At 35.0% G+C, this 22,549-nt stretch overlaps 1 protein-coding gene across 3 annotated transcripts in view; it reads left to right on the top strand.

The window, feature by feature from the left end:
* ZC3H15 (zinc finger CCCH-type containing 15) overlaps positions 1-22,549 on the top strand; it is a 40,982-nt gene that overhangs the window by 6,500 nt on the left and 11,933 nt on the right. The window contains exons 2-11 of one of the 3 annotated variants that reach the window (XR_016394098.1): positions 1,676-1,777; positions 6,271-6,382; positions 7,037-7,189; positions 7,639-7,730; positions 8,827-9,009; positions 10,369-10,515; positions 10,681-10,782; positions 11,527-11,650; positions 13,475-13,850; positions 17,386-17,426. Coding sequence is in view for 1 of the 3 variants with exons in the window: in XM_022567210.3 (XP_022422918.1) it covers positions 1,676-1,777; positions 6,271-6,382; positions 7,037-7,189; positions 7,639-7,730; positions 8,827-9,009; positions 10,369-10,515; positions 10,681-10,782; positions 11,527-11,650; positions 13,475-13,665 (1,206 nt within the window). In the remaining 2 variants the exon portion in view is untranslated. Of the gene's footprint in view, positions 1-1,675; positions 1,778-6,270; positions 6,383-7,036; positions 7,190-7,638; positions 7,731-8,826; positions 9,010-10,368; positions 10,516-10,680; positions 10,783-11,526; positions 11,651-13,474; positions 14,288-17,385; positions 17,802-22,549 lie in introns of those variants that run through there. The other 2 variants (XR_016394097.1, XM_022567210.3) reach the window with 2 other exon arrangements.

Genomic DNA, 22,549 nt, shown 5'->3' with positions numbered 1-22,549 from the left:
ATAGAAGTAGCTGATAGCTCTTACCTATTTCCCTCGCAAGAAAGGGGGTGGAGGGGATAAATCAGGAGGCCTCTCTGCTTCTGTAACTAGGCACAAAGGATGTGGGGAGCATGGTTAAAATATGAGCCTGAAAAGGGCCACTAAGGAAGGAGTCTGTGTAGTAAACTAAGAGACACCTTCTCCCACCTGCTCTCTTCTCCAGTCCTTTAGCCAGGGTTATTGCTCTCCTAGCTAGAAGATTCTTTTCCAGAGAAACAGAAAAGACAGGAAAAAAGACTTCAGATACCAGTGTTCGGTGGTTTCCTGACAGCCTTTTCACCCGTTTACCTTAGAGTGAAGCTCACTCAGTCTAGCTTCTTGTGTTAGTTTCTTAGGGCTGCCATAACAAATTACCACAAACCAGGTGACTTGAAACAGAAATTTATTCTTTCACAGATGTGGAGGCTAGAAATCTGAAATCAGGTACAGGCAGGGCAGTGCTCCCTCTGAAGACTCTAGGGAAGAATCTTTTCTTGCCTTTTCCTGGTTTCTGGTGGCTTCTGGCAGTCCTTGGCATTCCTTGGCTGGTAGCTGTATCACTCTAATCTCTCTACCTCTTTCTTCACGAAATTGCCTTCTCGCTCTATGTTTGTGTCCTTTCCTCTTCTTATAGAGATACCAGTCATTGGATTTAGGGCTCACGGTAATCCAGTGTGACTTCATCTTAATTTATTACAGCTACAAAGACCTATTTCCAAATAAATTCTCACATTCTGAGGTCGGGGTAGACATGAATTTGGGGGGAGGACCCTATTCAACCCACTGTAGCCCCCAAACACACACACAGTTGTGCAGTGCTTTCTAAATGTTTTTGTGCTGTATACTTACTAAATATGAGTAAGTAGTCAAAGACCACCGTTAGTGCCTTGCACATAATGAGCATACCATAAGTGATAGCTGCTATTGTATTAATAACTTGCCCAAATTACTATTTAATAATATTCCAAATTTAGATTGTTGCTTTTTAGTTAGGAATACTTCAATTTTAATATTTCCTTTTTAGCAACAGCTAGTAGTGTATATACTTTAGTAGTTTGGTTTCTATAAATTTAATTGTTTTGAGAGGATAGCTCTATTACCCAAAAAAACCAATCCAGAACTTAATGTATCTTCTTATGCAGTATTCCCTAAAATGTGTTCGGTAGTGCATAATCCCTCAGGATACTCTGAGAAAAATGTTTTCTGAGGTAAAATAAGATTTGGGATTGCTGCCTACTGTATCTCCTCTGGTAAAGGCTCTCACATATCTTGTGCTTGAGAATTAAAAACCCTGTTAAATAAGCATTTTCCTAAACTTATTTGACTGTTGAACTAATTATCCTAGTGTAACAACTCTGCACATCCTGTAATACTGATATTCTGAAAACACAATTCAGAAAAAGCATTATAGGCTAACAAGCTTATTGATGATAGTTATAAGTATGTATTGAATCCTAAAGAATCCTGGGTGATGTTTTGAGGTCATATGTTGCCTAGACTTGTCATTGTAGTGTTTTGCATGTCTGTGTATAGCATAAAGAAAGAATAATTTTCTTACCAATGCATAAATGAAAGAATGATTTTTAGACATGACTGAAAAAATAGATAAGAAATTAATATAAATTGCTAAGATATCTCAATAATTTTTCAAATTTAGGACAAAACTTTTGGTCTAAAGAATAAGAAAGGAGCAAAGCAACAGAAGTTTATCAAGGCTGTCACTCATCAAGTTAAATTTGGTCAACAAAATCCACGTCAGGTAAATAACTTAAATTTCTTCATTTTCTTCATATGGATGTAGTACAGCATCGTTGCAGATAAAAATGTTTGATATTGTAATTGTGTTTCAAAATGGAATCCTAGGGCTTCCCTGGTGGCGCAGTGGTTGAGAGTCCGCCTGCCGATGCAGGGGACACGGGTTCGTGCCCCGGTCCGGGAAGATCCCACATGCCATGGAGCGGCTGGGCCCTCTGTGAGCCATGACCGCTGAGCCTGCACGTCCGGAGCCTGTGCTCCGCAACGGGAGAGGCCACAACAGTGAGAGGCCTGCGTACCGCAAAAAAACAAAAACAAAACCAAAAACAAAATGGAATCCTACTCTATAAACTTTCCTGCATCTTGCCTTTGTTACTCAGCAATACCTTTTAGATATTCCTCCAAACCATTTTGTTATAGTTCTAATTTATTCTAATGGCTGCATACTATGATGCGGATGTACAGTATCCATCCATTTCACTATAAGTAATCATTTTGTTTCCAGCTTTCTGACATTAAGAACAATTGTACAAGAAATATCCTTATACATGTGTTTTTACATGCATTTGTGCTTTTATTTCTGTAGCATAAATTGTCTGGTGACACATTTCTAAATAAAGGGAAATGGATTTCTAATTTTTAATAAATTTGCCTGATCATTCTCCATAGAGATTGTAATACTTGAGATTTTCATTTGCAGTATGTGAGTTATAGGTACTAAAGCTCTTTTTAATGTTTTCCGATCTGATTATGTATAAAGTGATACCTCATTTTTACTCTTTCCCTTACTCCTAGTGAGTTTGAGTACCTTTTCATAAGCTTGTTGGCTAATTTGGTTTGTACTTCTCTGACTTGTCTATTCAAATCCTTTGCTTTTTTGGTTATTTGTCTTTTTATTGTCAATTTATGAGAGACACCTTCTGTCTACATTATAGATAATTTGTGATGTTTCTGTTACATTTTGTACAACAGTTTGTATTGTCAGATATGTCTAGTTTTTCTTTTATATGGCTAAAAGGTCTCCCCTGCCATGAGATTATGTGTGTTTTTCCTCGATTTTTTTATAATTATTTTATTTGCACAGTCTAATTTTATCATATAAATTTATTTTGTATGATACTAAGTTTATTTCTTTTCAAATGAATAGCCACTTATACCAGCATCATTCATCTCACTGAATTGAAATACCCATATTGACATATATTAAAGTCTCATATATGTTCAGATCTATTTCTGGATTCTCTTTTCTTTTCTGTTTATTGTCTTTCCCTAAACCAGTATCACATTGATTTTGATTATAGTGACTAGTAACATATTCTGTTAGCTATTAAGGCAAGTCCTTCCCCCCCCCAAGATGTTACTCCTTTTCTGTTTTTCCTGGCTGTTCTTAGGCGTTTTATTTTTCCATATGAATTTTGAAATTATTTTATCATTCATCAGTTTTACCATTTTATTCAAAAAAATTTAGCTCCATTTTCTTCACATCTCTGTATTCTCAATTCTTCATTTTATATAGATCTTTCACTTTATTGAGTTCAGGATTTTATAGACATGGACCTTTATTTTAAAAAGTACTTTTTTCACCACCCTATCTCCTTTTCCTCAACTTTGGAAACACTTTTTTTTTCCGTCTGAAAATATCAGAATATATATTTGTGAGATGGTTAACCTCTGTCACTGATGCTGTCTACAAATTAGTGCCTCCAACACTTTTGTTTCTCTTACACAGTTTGACTCTAAAGCCAAAAGCTTGATCTTCCACACTGCTGACTTAATAGCTTGGTTTCATAAAAATGCATGCTCAGGCCTTGGAATCAGATCAACTTGAGTATGCATCCCCCTATCTTATTTGTTACATGATCTTAAATTATTTAGTGACACTGGTCTTTAATTTGTATTACAGTATAAGGGCAGTTACCCTTGTAGGGTTTCTGTGGTTTAACTAAAAGAGAAGATAATGTAAATCATCTGGCATAATATAAGAATTCATTTCAAACATGTTCCCTCCCCCCTGTTTTTTCTTCTAGTGGGAAGTATATTGACTGGTATTCAAATTTTATAGACCTGAGAAAGCCATAAAATGTGTTGTGGTTGTTAGGCTTGATGGTACATTTAGTAATATATTTTTGATAATTTCTTGGGTACCTGACCTTTTATCTGTGAACTTGAGTTATCTAACCACCATACTTAACATTGGAAATGAGCAGCAGTCTTGCTGTTGGAGCCAAGCAAGAGATGCCTCACCCTAAACCCTGTGATGCCGAGGATGACCCTACTCTGTGTCTCCTCCAGATGTACCTCTCCCCACACCAGCTCAGGGCCTGCAAAGGTCAGTTACCCCAAGTCCATCTTAGGGTATACTACACTGCCAATATGCCTGAAGTAGTCAAAGGCAGGATATGTGCTAGGAGTATGGACAGAGCCTTGATCCATTCCATGTTCTCCTCTGCACCTTCTTTCTCCCTGCACAAATGTGGTGGGATGAAACTCAGGGTGGGAAGCGGAGGAGCCAGGGGTTGACTCTCACTTTACTACCATGCTCCAGTGTGGAACTCCATGGAGCCTAAGCGTTTTAAATTTGAAACTATCCTTCCAGGTCACAAGGTATGTTTGTCAAGTAGGGGTACAAACCATACTAGGTACAAACCATACTTTATTTAACATTAGTTTGATTTCTAATTTATAAATATTTACAAAGATGATTTGTAGGCATCCACTGAACTCTTGTTTGGGGTCCCACAAATGTCTGAGATGGGCCTAATGAGCAAAGAATACTTTTTATTAAAAATAAAGTGACTTAAATGTTTTCTTTTTAGAAAACTTCTCCCATTTTTCTGTTTAAACACATCTGACCCACGTGGTCAAAGTCAGGCTTTAGAATGCCTTTAACCCTATTATAGTATTTGGCCAATCTTTCCCTAAAATTTCCTCTTCCTTTAATACATCTTTGTCCTGGATTTCTTTTTCTTTGATGTTTCTTTGTTCCTTTAACGGGCTTTTTAGGTTCTGTTGGCTTGTTTAATATTGGTATTCTTCAGGGAACTGTTCTCTGCTCTTAACACTTTTTTATGCTGTCCTTGCGTAATCTGATACACACCCAAAGTTTACTTATTTGTAAGCAGCTATTTCTAAAATCTTTATCTCAAAGCAGACGTTCTCTCCGGGAATCAAGATCCATGTCCAGCTGCCTTCTAAATAGCTCCACCTAGATGCCCTGTAAGCATCTCATACTCAGTATGTCTAAAACTGAGCTCATCCCCACCTCCTGCCCTGAAACCTGTTCCTCCTATATTCCCTGTCTTGTTTAACAGCACTAACCATGCAAATGATAATCCTAGACTCCTCCCTCTCCCTTATACTTCATGTCCAGTCACTTAGTCCTAACAGTTCTACCTCCTTAAGAGCTCTCCTTCCCCTTTCCTCCATCCTTGCTACTAATGCCTATTTAAATTAAAACTCTTGTGCTTTCTTGCGTACAGCAATTTCATTAGCTTCCTAATTTTTATTGCCTTCATTCTTGGGCTCCTTCTAGTCCACCCTTCGCAAAGTTGTGATCTTTATAAAATACAATCTGATTGTATCACTGGCTTACTTTAAACCCTTGAGTCTTATCCTGTCACCTGTTGATACAGTCCAAATTTCTCATTGATGTCTCTCGTACCTTTTTCATATCTTTGCACTGACTGACACTCTCTGCATTTCTTGCCCATCAAAAGAATTCATCCGTAAAGTATTAGCTCAGTCTAATTTTCTTAGGCATATTGGCATTCTTTGTTCCCAGAGCACCATGTATTATATTATAGTTGTTGACATGTCTGTCTTCCCACTAGATTCCGAGCTTCTTTAAATAAGCATCTTTGTCTTTTCATCTTTGTATTCCCTGTCATCTAACATAGGACCTGACATATAAATGTTTGGATGAATCCTCTAATATTAGGTATGTAAATTGTGTGCCTGGAATTATGTCATATGTCATGTTTTGTTTTGTTTGATCTCCCCCATTGACCTAGCCCAGTGTTTTTCCACGAGGGTACTTATAGGTATTTGGGTTGGTACAATTCTTTATTGTGTGGGACTGTGCATTTCAGGATGTTTGTATCTCTAATCTTCAAAATGCACCTACTTGTTTCTGGGTTGTTGTCACAAAAGAAATTCCCAGGTGAGAACCATTTGCTAAAAATGCTGGGCATGTAGCATATGCTTAATAAATACTATTGCTATAAGCTTTTGAATATGCTTTTAACTTGGCATGGTACCATTTATAGGGTTTTTTTTGTAAAAGTCAGCTGCTACAAAATTTAGCAATTTCATTTAATAGTTTAACCACACCATTTAATATATACTGGAAGGCCATTGTAACACTGATATTAAGAAGTAAGAACTATATACATGTAATATGCACTTGTCTTTATGTCAGTGATATTGTATATTACTGTATAGTAAAAAGAATTCATTATATGAAATCAAATTTACATTTTATACCTGGGAATATTATAGGTAGCACAAAGTGAAGCTGAAAAGAAGTTGAAGAAAGATGACAAGAAGAAAGAATTGCAAGAGCTAAATGAGTTGTTCAAACCTGTAGTTGCTGCTCAAAAAATAAGTAAAGGTAAACTTTAAATTTCAGAAATGTTATTTTTATCAAATGTAATTCATATTTTAACACTCTTAATATGTTTTCTTCAGATTATAAGCCAGTTGTGTATGCTATGAAAATAATACTCCCTTTGTCAAAGTTATCTTTGTCAGTGACTTTCTTATGGTTCCTTTATACATGTGCATAGCTGTGTCATACAACTGTAAGACCAGCCATTAGCCCCTCACTTAAGGGAAAATTAAGGATTTGGGGCAGTCTACTAGTTGATTTATAATATCCAATCTTTGGTAGTGGGCAAAGCAAACCTATGGTTGTAAAAACTGTAAATCCCAAACTGTTGGCAGTATACCTGCATTTATATTTCTCTTTTGCCTCCTGCCTCGTTGACGCCAACTAGACAAGTGACGATAGAATAACCTATGTGTTTGCTTGGTTTCCCACCCCTGCTCTCCTTCTTCTTGGTAAGAAAAAAGGAAACAAAAATAGATATAAAATGCTATAGAAAGAACTTAGAAGAAATGTCTTATGTTCATTTATATATGGCATTTCCTCTCACACCAGTAATAGAAAATAACAAGTTAACCAAAAGTAATTATGTCTCAGATAGAAGCTCTACTTTGTGATCTGGCAGAGTATAGTACAAATACCATATGCTATTTGACATAGGTGCAGATCCCAAATCCGTGGTATGTGCATTCTTCAAGCAAGGACAGTGTACTAAAGGAGATAAATGTAAGTTCTCTCATGACTTGACTCTGGAGAGAAAATGTGAAAAACGAAGTGTTTACATTGATGCAAGAGATGAAGAGCTTGAAAAAGGTATTTTTTTTTAATATATTCTCTTAAAAGTAAATGTATATTACTTTTGGTTTGTTGTCAATAAGATATTTAATAACTTGAAGACTATTTCAGTCTTAGTAGGACTGTGTTTGTCCTAAAGAATAGTTGTGTGTTGTTGTTTTTCATAAAATCTGAATTTACCATATTATGCCCTTTGATTAAGTAAATGAAGATGTTTAAAAAACAGTGGATTATTTTGTATTTGTCTCTTACCCATTCTTCCAGTACTACTGTCTCATTTGCCTAAAGTACTTAGATTTTAGTGGATAATCTCACAACAGTGTTATTCCTACCTTTGGTGTTTTAAAGGAAATGTGTTTGGTCGTGAGTCTTAAAATAGAGCTTTCCTGTGTAAGGATATATGCAGTGTGTTTTGGGGACAGTAGATAAAATTACAGTATTTAGTCTCCATATCTCTTTTTATTTAGATACTATGGATAATTGGGATGAGAAAAAACTGGAAGAAGTAGTGAACAAGAAGCACGGTGAGGCGGAAAAGAAAAAACCAAAAACTCAAATAGTATGTCCTTTTCTTGAATTGAGTTGCTGTGGTATTTATCATTAGGGAGAATTAAGTGGCAAGGTATTTGCTGCTGTTTTCTACTGGATTATTCTTTAAGTTATTGCCTCTTTTCATAAAGATTAGGTGAATCAAGCTTTGTTTTCGGAATTTACAGGTGTAAGTTATACAAAATTTGTTTCTTGTTTAAAAGTGACTTGAAAACCATGTGACTGAAGTCCTTCAAATGCCGTTTTCTGAGGTGGTTTTACTTTCTCAAACATGTAGAATTCTTTATTTTTTTGCGCAAAATGAATGGAGGTAGAACTATTAAATTAACCCACTTAATTCATAACATATTCTGTTTTAATGGTAGGGAGACATTAATAAATCACAAGGGTGAAAATATTGTTGCATATGAATTGCAAAATGAATTTTTATTCTGTAGTATAGTTACCATGAAAAACCTTGCTGTGTTAGAAAAATTCTAAGTATTGTTTTTACTTACTTCTATTGTATTTTTTCAGGAAAAAAATGATACTTATTAGTTAATTTTTCCTTCTTGTTTGTAAAGCGTGTTTACCTAAGGCTTCAGTACAGTTGCATCTTGCACCCATTCATGTTTTAAAGGGTCACTATCCTTTGTGTTTCTTTTGTGCCTTGCTCCTTTCTTAGATGTAAGAAATTGCCTATAATTTCAGGTAATTCAAATAGTGTTAGTATCTTTACTGCATGTGATTAGTTTTTAGGAGAGATCAAATCAAAACAAAGTTATTGGTTTTATTTTTTTGTAACCATTTTTATTTTCTCATATTTGAAAACCAGACTTCTGGATTACATTTACAAAGCCTAAATGGCAGCAAATCCTTTTTGTATAATTCAGTTTAGAGCAATGTCAAAAATAGAAATTTTATACAGATCCTCTCTAAAGGGAATTTACCATTGTATTAAGTATTTTAAGATTAATTTATATTTACATTTCTGCACGCAAGGTGCTCTGTACGTAAGTGGTTAGCCTAAGAAAGATGTGAATTGAGTGTACTTGTTCCATATACCTAAGCATTTACCTTGGAAATGGACCACACTGAGCCACTGCTTGTGAATATTGTCTCTATAGGTGTGCAAGCATTTCCTTGAAGCTATTGAAAACAACAAATATGGCTGGTTTTGGGTATGCCCTGGAGGGGGTGATATTTGCATGTATCGTCATGCACTTCCTCCTGGGTTTGTCTTGAAAAAAGATAAAAAGAAAGAAGAAAAAGAAGATGAAATTTCATTAGAAGATCTAATTGAAAGAGAGGTAACTAGTATCTTTTTCCTACCATAAAATACTAAAGCAGTATTTATTGTGAAATTCTAATATTTACCACTTGGGGGCAATAGCATGTTGTTATGAAAAGGAAAGAAATATTATGAATTTTTCTCGAAGCTGCCTTACTTTTTATTTGATTATTCTTGTATGTCTAAACTGTAAGCCTAGCCATAATCATTAGCCAAGCATGACATTAATTTTAGGATTATGAAATTTTTTTTAAGTACTAGCTGGCTTATCAAATAAACTGTTTCCATAAGATTGATATACTGGTATATCAGTTTGTGAAAATGCTTAGTCAGTATTCAGAGTGATTGAACTTGACGTTTTAGATATTTTCCTTGGTGTCTTTATTTTTTTGCCATTTTAGTAATTATTTAGTAGTTTTTAACGTGTGGAAGCAGACAACTCCGCTACAGTTTTTCAGCTATATGTTTTATTATCATTCCTGGACTCAAAGACTCTTCAGCTGCTCATCTCTGGTTCAGCACAAGAGTTTTATTCTTGAGCTAGCAGATAGGGTTACTGAGTTAGAAGATAGGCTCTTGGCCTTGACATGAAAAATGTTGAGATTATTGGAAATACTAGATTTAGGGTTGTATGCTTCAAACTGTATCCATTTTGCCTTGTCTTGGGTAATCTAAATGTGTTGTGTACATGTCTAATGTTGAGATTATATACATTTGTTCTTAAAAGGACATACTGTTTGGTGTCTCACATAGGCAATATACTGTGATAGAAAATGTAGACTTTGGAGTCAGATATATTTGAGATTACTATTTGTATCCTGGTTCTGCCACATATTAGCTAATAACCTTTGGTAAATTTTCCATCACCCTCTGTTTGCTTATTTGTGGAGATGGATGTGTTGGCATATGTGTATGAAGTATTTAACATTGAATACCTGGCAGATGTTCAGCAAGTATTATTTTTCTGTATATTTATTATTTGATTATTGGCCCTGAGGAAAGCAGATGGTGCCTTTTGCTTAGTTTGTTTTCTCATCTCTTGAGGATCACAAATGAAACTTGGATATTGTCATGGTGCTTTTCGTATTTATTGTTTTCAGCAATTGACTTATTTTAAAACTATTTCTTGTGACAAGTTTTACTCATCTTCAATTTTGAAAAGACATCTAGCTCAGGATAATATATTTTAGAAATGTTTGTATCTCTGGACATGCATTTTGCTCCTTGCCATGTAAAGTGAAAATAAATCAGTTTATTCTAAGTTTAATGTCTTCATAACAGTCATAGGCAAGGGCTTAATTGAAGTAAGAGAAAACTGTTAGATCATAGTATCATAGATGACTTTAGGGGGAGAAAATTAACTTTTTTATCTTTGCAGCGTTCTGCCCTAGGTCCAAATGTTACCAAAATCACTCTAGAATCTTTTCTTGCATGGAAGAAAAGAAAAAGACAAGAAAAGATTGATAAACTTGAGCAAGATATGGAAAGAAGGAAAGCAGACTTCAAAGCAGGGAAAGCATTAGTGGTATGTCCCAAACTCACCCAAATAGATTCTCTATTCTTTCTTTCATTTTATAATTTTTGTATTATGCAAGATTTTATCCTTATTTAATTATGTGTATGTCTAAAATCAGTGACCAAGAAATGTTTGAATTTTGTCCTGAGTTGATAGATGTGTGTATTTGAATAGATCAGTGGTCGTGAGGTGTTTGAATTTCGTCCTGAATTGGTTGATGATGATGATGAAGAAGCAGATGATACCCATTATACCCAGGGAACAGGTGGTGATGAGGTAAGAGGAAGCGTTGTCACCTCGTCTTCTCATGTTGATTGAGAGAAACAGTAGAGAGTGACAGTAGAGCAGTATAGTTAAGAGTACCAACTTTGGGGCCTTGGTTCACATCCTGACTCTAACCTGGGAAATTAGTTACACGCTAGGCCTCCACCCCCATCTGTAATACGGACATAATGATAATCCCTACATCACAGAGTACTTGTGAGAATTAAATGAGTTTATAAGTTTATGTTTATTTACAGTTCTTTATAGAACTTAGGGCAGTGCCTAATATATAGTTAAATGCTTATGTGTATTAGCTGCAAAATATGTTTTATTCTCCCTCTAAAAGAAAAAAGGGTTTTGTTTAATATTTTATACTAAACAAAAAAAATCATGAGACAGACACTAAAAAGTACAGAGAAGGGAACAGGAGACAGCAGCAGAATTATTTGGTGATACAGAGACTTAGTATTAGCAAATAGCTTTTCATTTTTCATACGGTTATCATAAAATTCTGACTTCTGCCTTTGAGTTGAAAGATGGAAATATATATGTAAAAATATGATGTCAGAGGAAGAAGCTTCAAGTATGGCATTGCTATTCCTTTTTCAAGAAGTTTAGAAAAGTGAATTTTGGCAATAGTCATTTGTTTTCATTTGGCATTATTAATTTATTTCATTAAGATAAATGTCAGAGGTAAAAGGCAAGTAATTTATGAAAACTTATTAGTAACACTTTCTTTTCTATGTGTTTTTAAAGGTTGATGATTCAGTGAGCATAAATGACATAGATTTAAGCCTGTACATCCCAAGGGATGTAGATGAGACAGGTATTACTGTAGCCAGTCTTGAAAGATTCAGCACATATACTTCAGAAAAGGATGGTAAGTATGCTGACTTTTGTGTAATTCTGAGAATTCAGAAACTGTCTAAAGGGGGTTAGGCCAGGCTTGGCAAACTTAGATGACTGCAGGTATCTGACTGGTAACATATAAACATGTGATTTGGCCGTATATAAAAGTAGTAAACAGTGGAGGCTGTGGAAATGGGTGGCTGGTTGGATATTGAAGCCATTAACAAACTAGAAGGGGACAAAATGAGTTTGGAGATGTAGCTAATGAGTTCATTTCAGGACCTCATGAGTATGAGATATTTTGGTTATTAAAAGTGGCATTGTCTAGGATACTGTGTAGACATTACCAGGAGGAAAAGGTTTGAAAGTCATCTGCATTGGTAGCTGAGAGTGAATGAACACACCCAGGCACGATACATATGATGAAAACATTCTAGAACAGACTGCAGAAAATATCAATGTTTTAGAGTAGTCAAAAGAGAAAAAGCTTGGGAAAGACACTGAGAAGGACAGAGAAAAATTAAGAAGAATTTCAGGAAGATTAAGTAGGATGAGAATTAGAAATAATTCCTTAATTGTGATTAGGGAAGGAGTTGTAGGAATAGGGTACACAGTTTTCATTGGGACTGCAGTGGTATGAGGAATGAGGAGAAAAAAATGACTACAGATCACTCACTCTTAAGAACTCTCAGGGGGAGACGTGGTCATGAGAAGGGCCTTTTAGGATATGGGAAATCTAAATATATCTGTTGGCCAGAGAAAAAGGATCTGGGAAAGAATGAAAAATTAAAAATGAAACAATATCAGGTATAGAAGCAAGATCTGGAAGTATAAATAATGAGTTCAGTTAAGAGTAAGAATGGAGGAGAGGCTGGCTAGGTGTATTTGGAAATAAGGATTGCTGATACAATTTATATCTAATTGTGCCTTGAGTGAGGATTTGAAGAAAAAAGTAAAAGTTTGGCAAGGTTGCTGTGAGAGAAAAAGGTAGACTACTGATCAATGCAAAAGTTGAGGGAAAAAAAGCTAAACGTTGTTTTTACAATAAAGGAATAAAAGTTATAACTTGAAAAATTGGCCTGTTCCCCTGAGATTTGAGAATGCTGTCAGACTACTGTCTTAATGCCAATCTGCAGACTGATTTGCTCCTTTGAAAAGTAGGGCTTTGGTGACAATAGGCACAATTGCAAGTACCTCAGAGGTTATAATTCCCAAGAATTTGTCATTAGAGATGTTTGAAATAACTTTAAATTAGGCTATTAAAAATTCTGTGTGTTCAGTATTGATGTCATTGAACAAGAAAAGGCAGCATTTTTGTTTTCTCAGTCATATAATTATAGCCTGAAAGGAAAAGTAGCTCCATAGCCCCAGGGTTGTTGTTTTTTTTTCCCACAGTTTGATGACAAGATGAAATATTTCTGCATTCACTCATTTACAGCATTACAACTAGTGTGACTTAACTGCTATTTGTAAAACCAAAAGCTAAGTAGCTGCTTATATCATAAATGTTTTTTTTATTCCATAATCATTTATTCAAACAAAATATGTGGAAGTTGACTGTTTAAAAACCTAATTGTTGGGTCATGTAGAGAACACAAGGTTGTATAAGATAAATCTTGCCCTCAAATGTATGAACCGTTAAGCAGTTACATGTCTACAGTGAAAGACATATTTTATAGTAGGTATAGATAATTGATACAAATAAGCTCAGAAAAAGAGCAGTTCTTGTTGGAATAATCGTAGGGAAGGCTTTCATGGAAAAAGGAAAAGAAGTGCATCAGTCTGTGACTGTCCGTTGCTAATGGACTAGTGTTTTCTTTTTCTAGGCCTTACTGATTTCAATTTTTATTTTTAGAAAACAAATTAAGTGAAGCTTCTGGAGGTAGGGCTGAAAATGGTGAAAGAAGTGATTTGGAAGAGGACAACGAAGGGGAGGGACAGGAAAATGGAGTCATCGATGCTGTTCCTGTTGATGAAAATCTTTTTACTGGGGAAGATTTGGATGAACTAGAAGAAGAATTAAACACACTTGATTTAGAAGAATGACACCAAAGAAGTCAATGAAAAAATTAAGTCAGCTCAGCATGAGTTGAAATTGACTACATTAATTTTTTTCCACCTAGAATTCTTCAACAGGATGTTTGTTTCCCATGCTGATTCTGGAGGGCTTACTCTCCAAAAAAGGAATATTCTCCCTACATCTTGTCTTCTGATTTTGGCTACATCTCATAGTAAGTTCAGAGTAGTTCATGATAAATTAAAAATATAATGGTCATTGCAGAAAATGATTGATTGTTGTAACTGTCCACTCAAGTAGGAAGTGTAACTGCTTTTCCAGCTTTTGATTTTCACTGGGCATGCGTTATTACAAGGACAACATAAATGTAAATTACCCTTCATTTAATGCAGTTTTTAATGAGTGATTTTATTTCCTTTGTATTTATATGTTTAAAAGACTGCCTGAGATATGAGCCTGTACTTCATAAAGGAAACTGCATATGCAGATTCAGTATTGTATATCGTTGGACAATTAGATGGACATTTAAAATGAAACTTCATTAATCTGCCAGGATCAGCTGCAGTGCCCTGTGTTAAACTGTTTTAAACTATTCCTTTTCTTTTTTGCCAATGAAGTTGTAAATAAAGACCATGATACATTAAAATCCAAGTATGGGCCTTTTTTTTTTTTTTTTAAGATTTTTCTATGAAAGTTTTCTTACCATTTCTAGCTTGAGAATTTTAACTAAATATCTGTTAGAGTTAACTATCACAGAAGGCACAGACACCTAAAGGCGTCTCTTAATACTGATTATAGAACTGTGTAGAGTGCTGATAGCCCTACTATGAGCTTAGTAACACCAATACTTATCCTCAGAAAGAGACCATAGGTGATGTTATATGAAAGGGTAATTACTGAATTGAGGATCATCAACCTAATTAAGTATCACCTACAGTTGAACCAGATACTACTAAAGCATCATTGTGGAGATCCATGGTGTTATAATAGTACCTGATAAAGTTTGATTACTCTGTTTGAGAGAGTGTAAACAAATCCACAAGAAAACTGGGCTGGGGGCCTTTGACATTGAGATCCCCTGAAAAATTAGGGTGATACATTTAAAATGGACATAATTTGCCAGTAACATTTAATACTAGTTATACCTTTTTATCATTTTTATGTAAGTATATTTTCAAATATTAATACAGTGCTTGTTTTGTTATTTGCAAATATAAGTGGATTTTAAGATAATAGCACTAAAAGGTCAGGTGACCTGGGCCCTAATTAATTTCTGCCTCAGATAAATTATATGATTTTTAAATCTCTGAACCTTAGTTTCTTCATCTGCATAGAGAAGTTAAAGTGCTTCTGAATTGTAAAACCTAAGAAAACGTGACTGTAAATTTTGTCAAATGATAACATCAAAGTTGGTAAAGAAATTGAGTTCCTGGCTGTTCAGTACTATAACATAATTGACATTTTTAAAATGTAGAATGTCGTGAGCCAAGTTTCCCATCTACAGTGGAAGTATACTTAAATACTTTCTATGAAAGATTTTTTTCATTGTTTTTATTAAAAAGTTTTAAATGTTACTTATGCTTTAATAATGAAACATTTTCAGTTTAAAGTATTACTACCTTATAGTAAGCATGTGATTTTGAAAACCAAATTTTCTTTAATCAGTGAGTTAAAAGGAAAATGCTACATTGTGGAAGTAATTTTTGAAACCCACAATTCTTCATCTAGCCTATAAGTGTCTTTCATTAGAAAAACAATATATGCTCAGAGAATGCAAAACGTTTAAATCTGAAAAAATCAAAAGTAAATTTGCTTCTAAAGTAACATATACAGGCATACCTCAGAGATATTGAGGGTTTGATTCAGACCACCAGAGTACAGCGAAGTATTGCAATAAAGCAAGTACACGAATTTATTTGATTTCCTGGTGCATGTAAAAGTTATATTTACACTATACTGAAGTCTATTAAGTGTGCAATAGCATTATGTCCAAAAAACAATGTACATTCCTTAATTTAAAGCTATAGCTAAAAAATGCTGTCATCTCAGCCTTCAGGACGTCATTGCATTAATATCAAAGATCACCTATCACATATCACTAAAACAAATATTATAATAATGGAAAAGTTTGCAATGTTGCAAGAATTACCAAAGTGTGACACAGAGACACAAAGTCAGCAAATGCTCTTGGAAAATGGCACCGATAGACTTGCTCAGCGAAGTACAATAAAATATGGATATTGCAGTTTTAACGAAGATCTGTGGCATCCCTGCATCAAGCGAGTATATCAGCGCCATTTTTCCAACAGTGTTATTTTTAAATTAATGCTGTTTTTTAATGTTTGTTTTTTTAGATGTAATACTACTGCATACTTAATAGACTATAGTATAAACTTAACTTTTATATGTACTGGGAAGCCAGAAAATTTGTGTGACTCACTTTATTGCAATATGCACTTTACTGTGGTAATCTGGAACTGAACCTGCAATATCTCCGAGGTATGCCTAATATTGTTTACAGTGCAGTTACCCTGTCTTAGTACAATAAATCTGAAATTGGCTCTTGTTTTTCAAACTCATTTACACATAACTTTAAATAGTTTTTTCTTACACATTGCTCTTTTATATAATTTCCATTGTAAACATAGTAGGTCTCTGTAATCTAATTTTAATTATGTGATGACTTAGCTTCATTTTTAAAGATTTGTGATTTAGAAATTTAGAAACTTACAGTGTAAGCCTTCTACAGGAGGAGAACTGTGGCTTTGCACCTATTTCCATATAATTTGTAAATGAGATCATTTTCCAAAACATAAGAACTTTTTATTTTCTCGTTAACATCTAGGAATTACATCACCCCTACACTTTTATCCTGTACTCAATAACAGTTACAACCTATAATGATCCCTTGTTTGCCAAAATATTTCTAATGCAAAATAATTAAATTATGAATTTTAGTTTATTTTTGCACAAACGATTTCATAATAGGCCCACCATGGATGGACTGATACCAAATTGTGTAATTGTTGTACCATATATTTGAATTTTAGTCCATTCTGATCATTAAGTGATTTAGAATGTGATAAAAATGAAGCTGCAGGATCACACATTTAGGTATAGCACATCATTAAGAAAGCATTGCATCCATCCTCAGGTTTTAACACACAAAGTACACAGAGGGAGTTTGTGACAGAAGTTAATACAGATAATTAATAGTATTACTGAATGAGTTCCATTTGTATTCTGGGTATTGAACTTCGTATAAAGAACTTTCAGGATCACAAGCTGTAGGCTACTCCTCACTCTATATATTAAGTTCAGGTCTGTGATTCTGATACATATTATATTAAAGCTTCCAGGTATTAAAACACTTCGCACCGTATGAACTCATATACGTGTTGCAATGAATGTATCACAAGGAATACTGTATGAGAGGTAGGTGGACTACCAAAGTCTTGTGTTTTGGGTTTTTGTCTTTTTTCTGGTGCATATCCCATTGGTAATAGCAGTGTTTTCTTAATAAAGATAATACCTTGTTTCTCAGTAAAAACTACAAAGATTGAAATTAGTAGAAGCCCACAGCATTTTAACTTTAAACTAGAATTTAGTAACATCCACAGAATTTCATGACATCTTCAGAAATAAACCTGAATGGCATTAGTACAAAATGTATTTCCAAATACTCCCCTCCCCACCCATTTTAATGTTGTATGTTTACCCTTTCACTGTTCATTGCTTTCTGTTTATAGGCAAAGAAGAAAGAATTAGCTTTTATTCATTCAATTAACAGGTATTTCTGTTATTATTATTCTCTCTAAAACTGTCAAGTGGTTTTTTTCTCCAGCCTTAAGTAGTTTCCTAACATGCATGGGCTAGTCAGTAGTACTCAGTTGAAGACACAAGAGGGACCCTTTGTGTCTCCAGAGTTCACTTTGTGTGTGGCTCTTATCCCTGGCACTTTTGCCTTGCAAATTCTAGCTGCCTTGGCTTCCCTAGACTCCATCTCCTCCTGGGTTTCCCCTTCCTATCCTTTGGCTAGAAACTCCAGGCAGTAAGCTTGGAAAAGTCATGGGGGTCACTTTTGTTTCCCATCTCTTAGAAATCATTGCCTATTGTCTGATATTTATATCTTGAAAACAATTGTTTATATATTACATCTGATTTTTTAATTGTTTCAAGCGGGAGGTAAATCTGATTCATTGCATCATCTTGGCCAGAAGTAGAAGTAAAATCTGAATTTAGATTTTCACCACTTTTTGATACAGGAAATATTTAAATGAAAGCTGATTAATTTTCTCTACAAAATCTGCTAAGAATGTGGGTGTTCACAAAGTACCAAACCCCTAGTTAATTCTTCACCACATTTCCTATGTTCACCTGGGTAACTTATGGTTTTAGTCAGTACTACTCATAAAAATCTACTTGACAGAAATAGCTTTGCTAATATTAAGAATGTTCATATTCCCCAGAAAATCTGGTTTTCCAGATTCTTTTTTAAAGATTAAGTATTGGAATAGAAATTCTCTATATGTGAATATAGTATAAAGTATTAAAATCTCATGAAAGCAACTCAGATGTAATATAAATAAATGTCAAGAACTTCAAGGGAAAGAACTTCAGGAGTCTACTAAGTGTCTGAGAAAATGAACTTTTACGTAGTTCTTTGAATTCACTGTTGAAGAGATATATCAGTATTTAAAATGATTCTGTGAAACAAAGAAGACTCCCCCAAATTACTGTTCTTTCATTCTCAAGGCTTTTTATGTAAAACCCACAATAACTATAGAACTTTATAGAAGCTGAAATATTTAGTGGATGACCTTCTCAGAGAAGATACAAATATATCTTTATGTCTTGTTTTCATTTCCATATGTTTAAATTAAAAGCTGTTGCTTTAAATTGGATCTTTTGGTTCCAGAAGTATCGGAGTAGAAATTCTCTATATGTGAATATACTATAAAGAAATATATATTTCTTGGTTCAAGAAATATTTGGATACATTTGACCACTTTTGTTTTCTTGGTTCATTTACTTACCCATATATTGGTGATGAAGACTGAAGCTAACAGCACCCTAAAAATGGGGAAAACATTTTAAGTGACAATAACCTGTTTAAGATCTTAACTTTAAAACTTATGCTCTAGAAATTCAGGGAACATAGAGGATAACAGTTTATTTTACCTCAACCTCTGTACGTATCATCCACATAATTATTTAGCCGTGTAATCATCCTGGGATGCTCAGCATCTGCACAGGCTATTTACTAAGCATATTGCCAAAAACAGGTCACAGAATTTTTTTTTTTTGGCTGCATTGGGTCTTGCTGCACGCGGGCCTCTTCTAGTTGCAGCTAGCAGGGGCTACTCTTCATTGTGGTGCGTGGTCTTCTCATTGCGGTGACATCTCTTGTTGCAGAGCATGGGCCCTAGGCACACGGGCTTCAGTAGTTGTGGCATACGGGCTCAGTAGTTGTGACTCACGGGCTCTAGAGCGCAGGCTCAGTAGTTGTGGCTCGCAGGCTCAGTAGTTGTGGTGCATGGGCTTAGTTGCTCCGCGGCATGTGGGGTCTTCAGGGACCAGGGCTCGAACCCATGTCCCCTGCATTGGCAGGCAGATTCTTAACCACTGCACCACCAGGGAAGTCCCTCACAGAATTTTTTTAATGACATGAATATTGCAGTCCATTTTCAAAAAACAAAGATGAATCCATTTATAATGTCAAACAGCGTATTGTCTAGAGAAATTCTAGCCAGTCATTTAGTGACTGTTTACAACTTATTATTGAATGTGCTTTACCATCAGGAGCAAGCTTCCCATGGTGATCATATTAAAAATTATCAGTTTTACATTTGAAAGGCCCAATGCCAACCTGGAAAAATTGGTTGCACTGATGAGTAATAAATTGCATATTGCAGATTCCCATATTGCCTGAATTCATTTCATAATATTGGCAAAGAATCTGAATTTTTAACTGGATACATACATGTTTCTCTTCCAAGCAGGTATTAAAAACACATTGTCTACTTTTCAGAGAATCATAGAGTTGCTGCACTATGTCTTTCTGACAGTAGTTTAAGGTTTGAAATTTATTGAAATTGCTTGAAAAGATTCATTATCCTGCTCTATTTCTCCTCCATAAATTTAATATAACTCCAGTGCACTGTACCATTTGTTTTTAGATGTATGGATGGAGAAATACGTGGTCTACTTTAAAACTGTTTTCCCTCCAAAAATGAATTTTGTTAAATGACGGAAAAGATAGTTAAATAATTGCAAAGTCACTGTTTTCAGTTAGACTTGTAGTAAATGATGTATATTATTGATACTTATTGAAACATCAAAGTTTTTTTAAAAGGAGACAAGCTTAAAAAGCATGCCAGTACTCCTGCTGTTTAACTCCAACTTTCTAGACAGTTAAATAGAGTTTTGCATTTGAAGTATTTTCATATGGCTTTGTTTTAAGGGCAAAAGAATATGAATTTGCCTTTCAAAATGTAAAAATTTTAAATGCACCTTTTTTCTCACTTGTCAAAGCAGCCTTGAAATTAAACTGAGATGCCCTTTTATATGTGTTTATCAGTGCCGTATAGTAATTTTAAGGTGTACCTGGTCTTTCATAGGTAAAATTTATCTCTCTATATAAGTGAAAGAGTAAGTCCTGGGCTTTCCTGTATGAACACTAAGCAACTTGTCAATATACATATAGTTCTGAATGCACTAATAATACAGAGCTTAATTCTGTTCTTTAGTCTTCATGTCATCACTGATAACGGTGGGAGAACCCTCAGCTTGACAATCTACAGCAAGTTATGTAGGAAACAATAACATTATTATTCTTATACATATATTAATGTACAGGAAAATGAGTGACAGAATGTAGATACTTGAGTGGCCCATATCACTTACTGCTGTTTTTAATCTTCTTTTATCAATCACTGTAGTCCTGCGCTAAAAATATATTTATAACATAACACTCAGGAGTTCACATCAAAAGAAAAAAGTTGATAAAAATGTCATGAAATGATAAAAAGCAGGAAACAGTTTGTGAAGGTGCCCTTTGGTTTCCTGATGAGCTACTTTCAAACTCAGCATTCCACGTGGGCAGTTGGTAATTTTGACTGGGCTCAAGATGATCAGTAATTATAGAACTGTCTATTAACCTCATTTAGTATTTACAAGATGAGAGTTTTTCTAAATAGGTATTCCTTGAGGTCCTTCAGGCCTCTTTGCCATCTTTGATTATTCTCTATTCCTTGGCAGTCTCATTCACTCTCATGATTTCAGTTATAATTTCCATATGTACAACAGTATTCCAGCCTCACATTTCCAATAAGCTACCACACAGCTCAACATGATATCCTGCCAGTATATCAGATTCCAAACTAAAGTCATCATTTTCTCTCCTAACTCTTTTCTCCTTCCTTTTTCTTTAATCTCTTTTTTAACCCATTCTTGAGATTTTTTTTTCTTACCCGGCCACTTGAACTAAAAAAATACCTATTATTCTACCATGCCAAGATTTCTCTCACATCCATCCTCCTTTCTTTTCACACTGCCACTATCCTATATTACTCAGATTCTCATCTCCCTTCATATTTAGTCACATGGTTATTTCTCTTCCAAACCAGGACACTTTGGAGTGTAAAAGGGACATTATGGAGAGTGAAGAAGGCTCTTTTAACACTTATACTAGGACAACTGTTATACACTCAGACTGTCCCTTGCAAACTTCGGCATATGATCACTGTACACTAGTTAATTAATTTATTTCCTTCCTTCCTGTAACAAATCCATCCACAGCAATACCAGATTTGTCTTCTTTTTTTTAAATTGAAGTATAGTTGATTTACAATATTGTGTTAGTTTCAGGTGTATACCATAGTCATTCAATATTTTTGCAGATTATACTCCATTATAGGTCATTACAAGATAATGGGTATAATTCCCTGTGCTATACAGCATATCCTTGTTGCTTATCTGTTTTTTTAAGAACTTTATTTTTGGCTGCGTTGAGTCTTCGTTGCTGCGTGTGGGCTTTCTCTTCATTGTGGTGTGCGGTCTTCTCATTGCGGTGGCTTCTCTTATTGAGGAGCACGGACCCTAGGCACATGGGCTTCAGTAATTGTGGCACGCGGGCTCAGTAGTTGTGGCTCGCGGGCTCTAGAGCACAGGCTCAGTAGTTGTGGTACACGGGCTTAGTTGCTCCTTGGCATGTGGGATCTTCCTGGACCAGGGATCGAACCCTTGTCCCCTGCATTGGCAGGCAGATTCTTAACCACTGCACCACCAGGGAAGTCCACTTATCTATTTTATATATAGTAGTTTGTATCCATTAATCCCATAACCCTAATTTGGCCTTCCCTGCTCCCCTCTCCTCTTAACCACAAGTTTGTTTCCTATGTCTATTTTTCTGTTTCTATTTTGCATATACATTCATTTGTATTATTTTTTAGATTCATATATAAGTGCTGGCATACAGTATTTGTCTTTCTCTGTCCAGTTTATTTCACTGAGCATAATATTCTCTAGGTCTATTCACATTGCTGCAAATGGCAGTATTTCATTCTTTTTCATGGCTGAGTAATATTCCATTGCATATATATGCCACATTTTTGTAAGCCAGTCACCTGTTGATGGGCACTTGGGTTGCTTCCATGTCTTGGCTATTATACATGGTGCTGCTATGAACATTGGGGTGCAATTAGTGTTTTTGTTTTTTCCAGATATATACCCAGGAGTGGAATTGCTGGATCATATGGTAGTTCTACTTTTCGTTTTTTAAGGACTGTCCATACAATTTTCCATATTGGCTGCACCAATTTACATTCCCCCCAACAGTATATGAGGGTTTCCTTTTTTCCACATCCACTCCAACGTTTATTTGTAGACTTTTTGATGACAGCCATTCTGACA

This window comes from Delphinapterus leucas, chromosome 8, assembly GCF_059928025.1.
Source record: "Delphinapterus leucas isolate spDelLeu-1000000601 "Yukka" chromosome 8, BTC_Dleu_Yukka2, whole genome shotgun sequence".
Taxonomy (NCBI): domain Eukaryota; kingdom Metazoa; phylum Chordata; class Mammalia; order Artiodactyla; family Monodontidae; genus Delphinapterus; species Delphinapterus leucas.
Note: the sequence above shows the minus strand (reverse complement) of the source record. Positions and strands in the feature narration are given on the sequence as shown.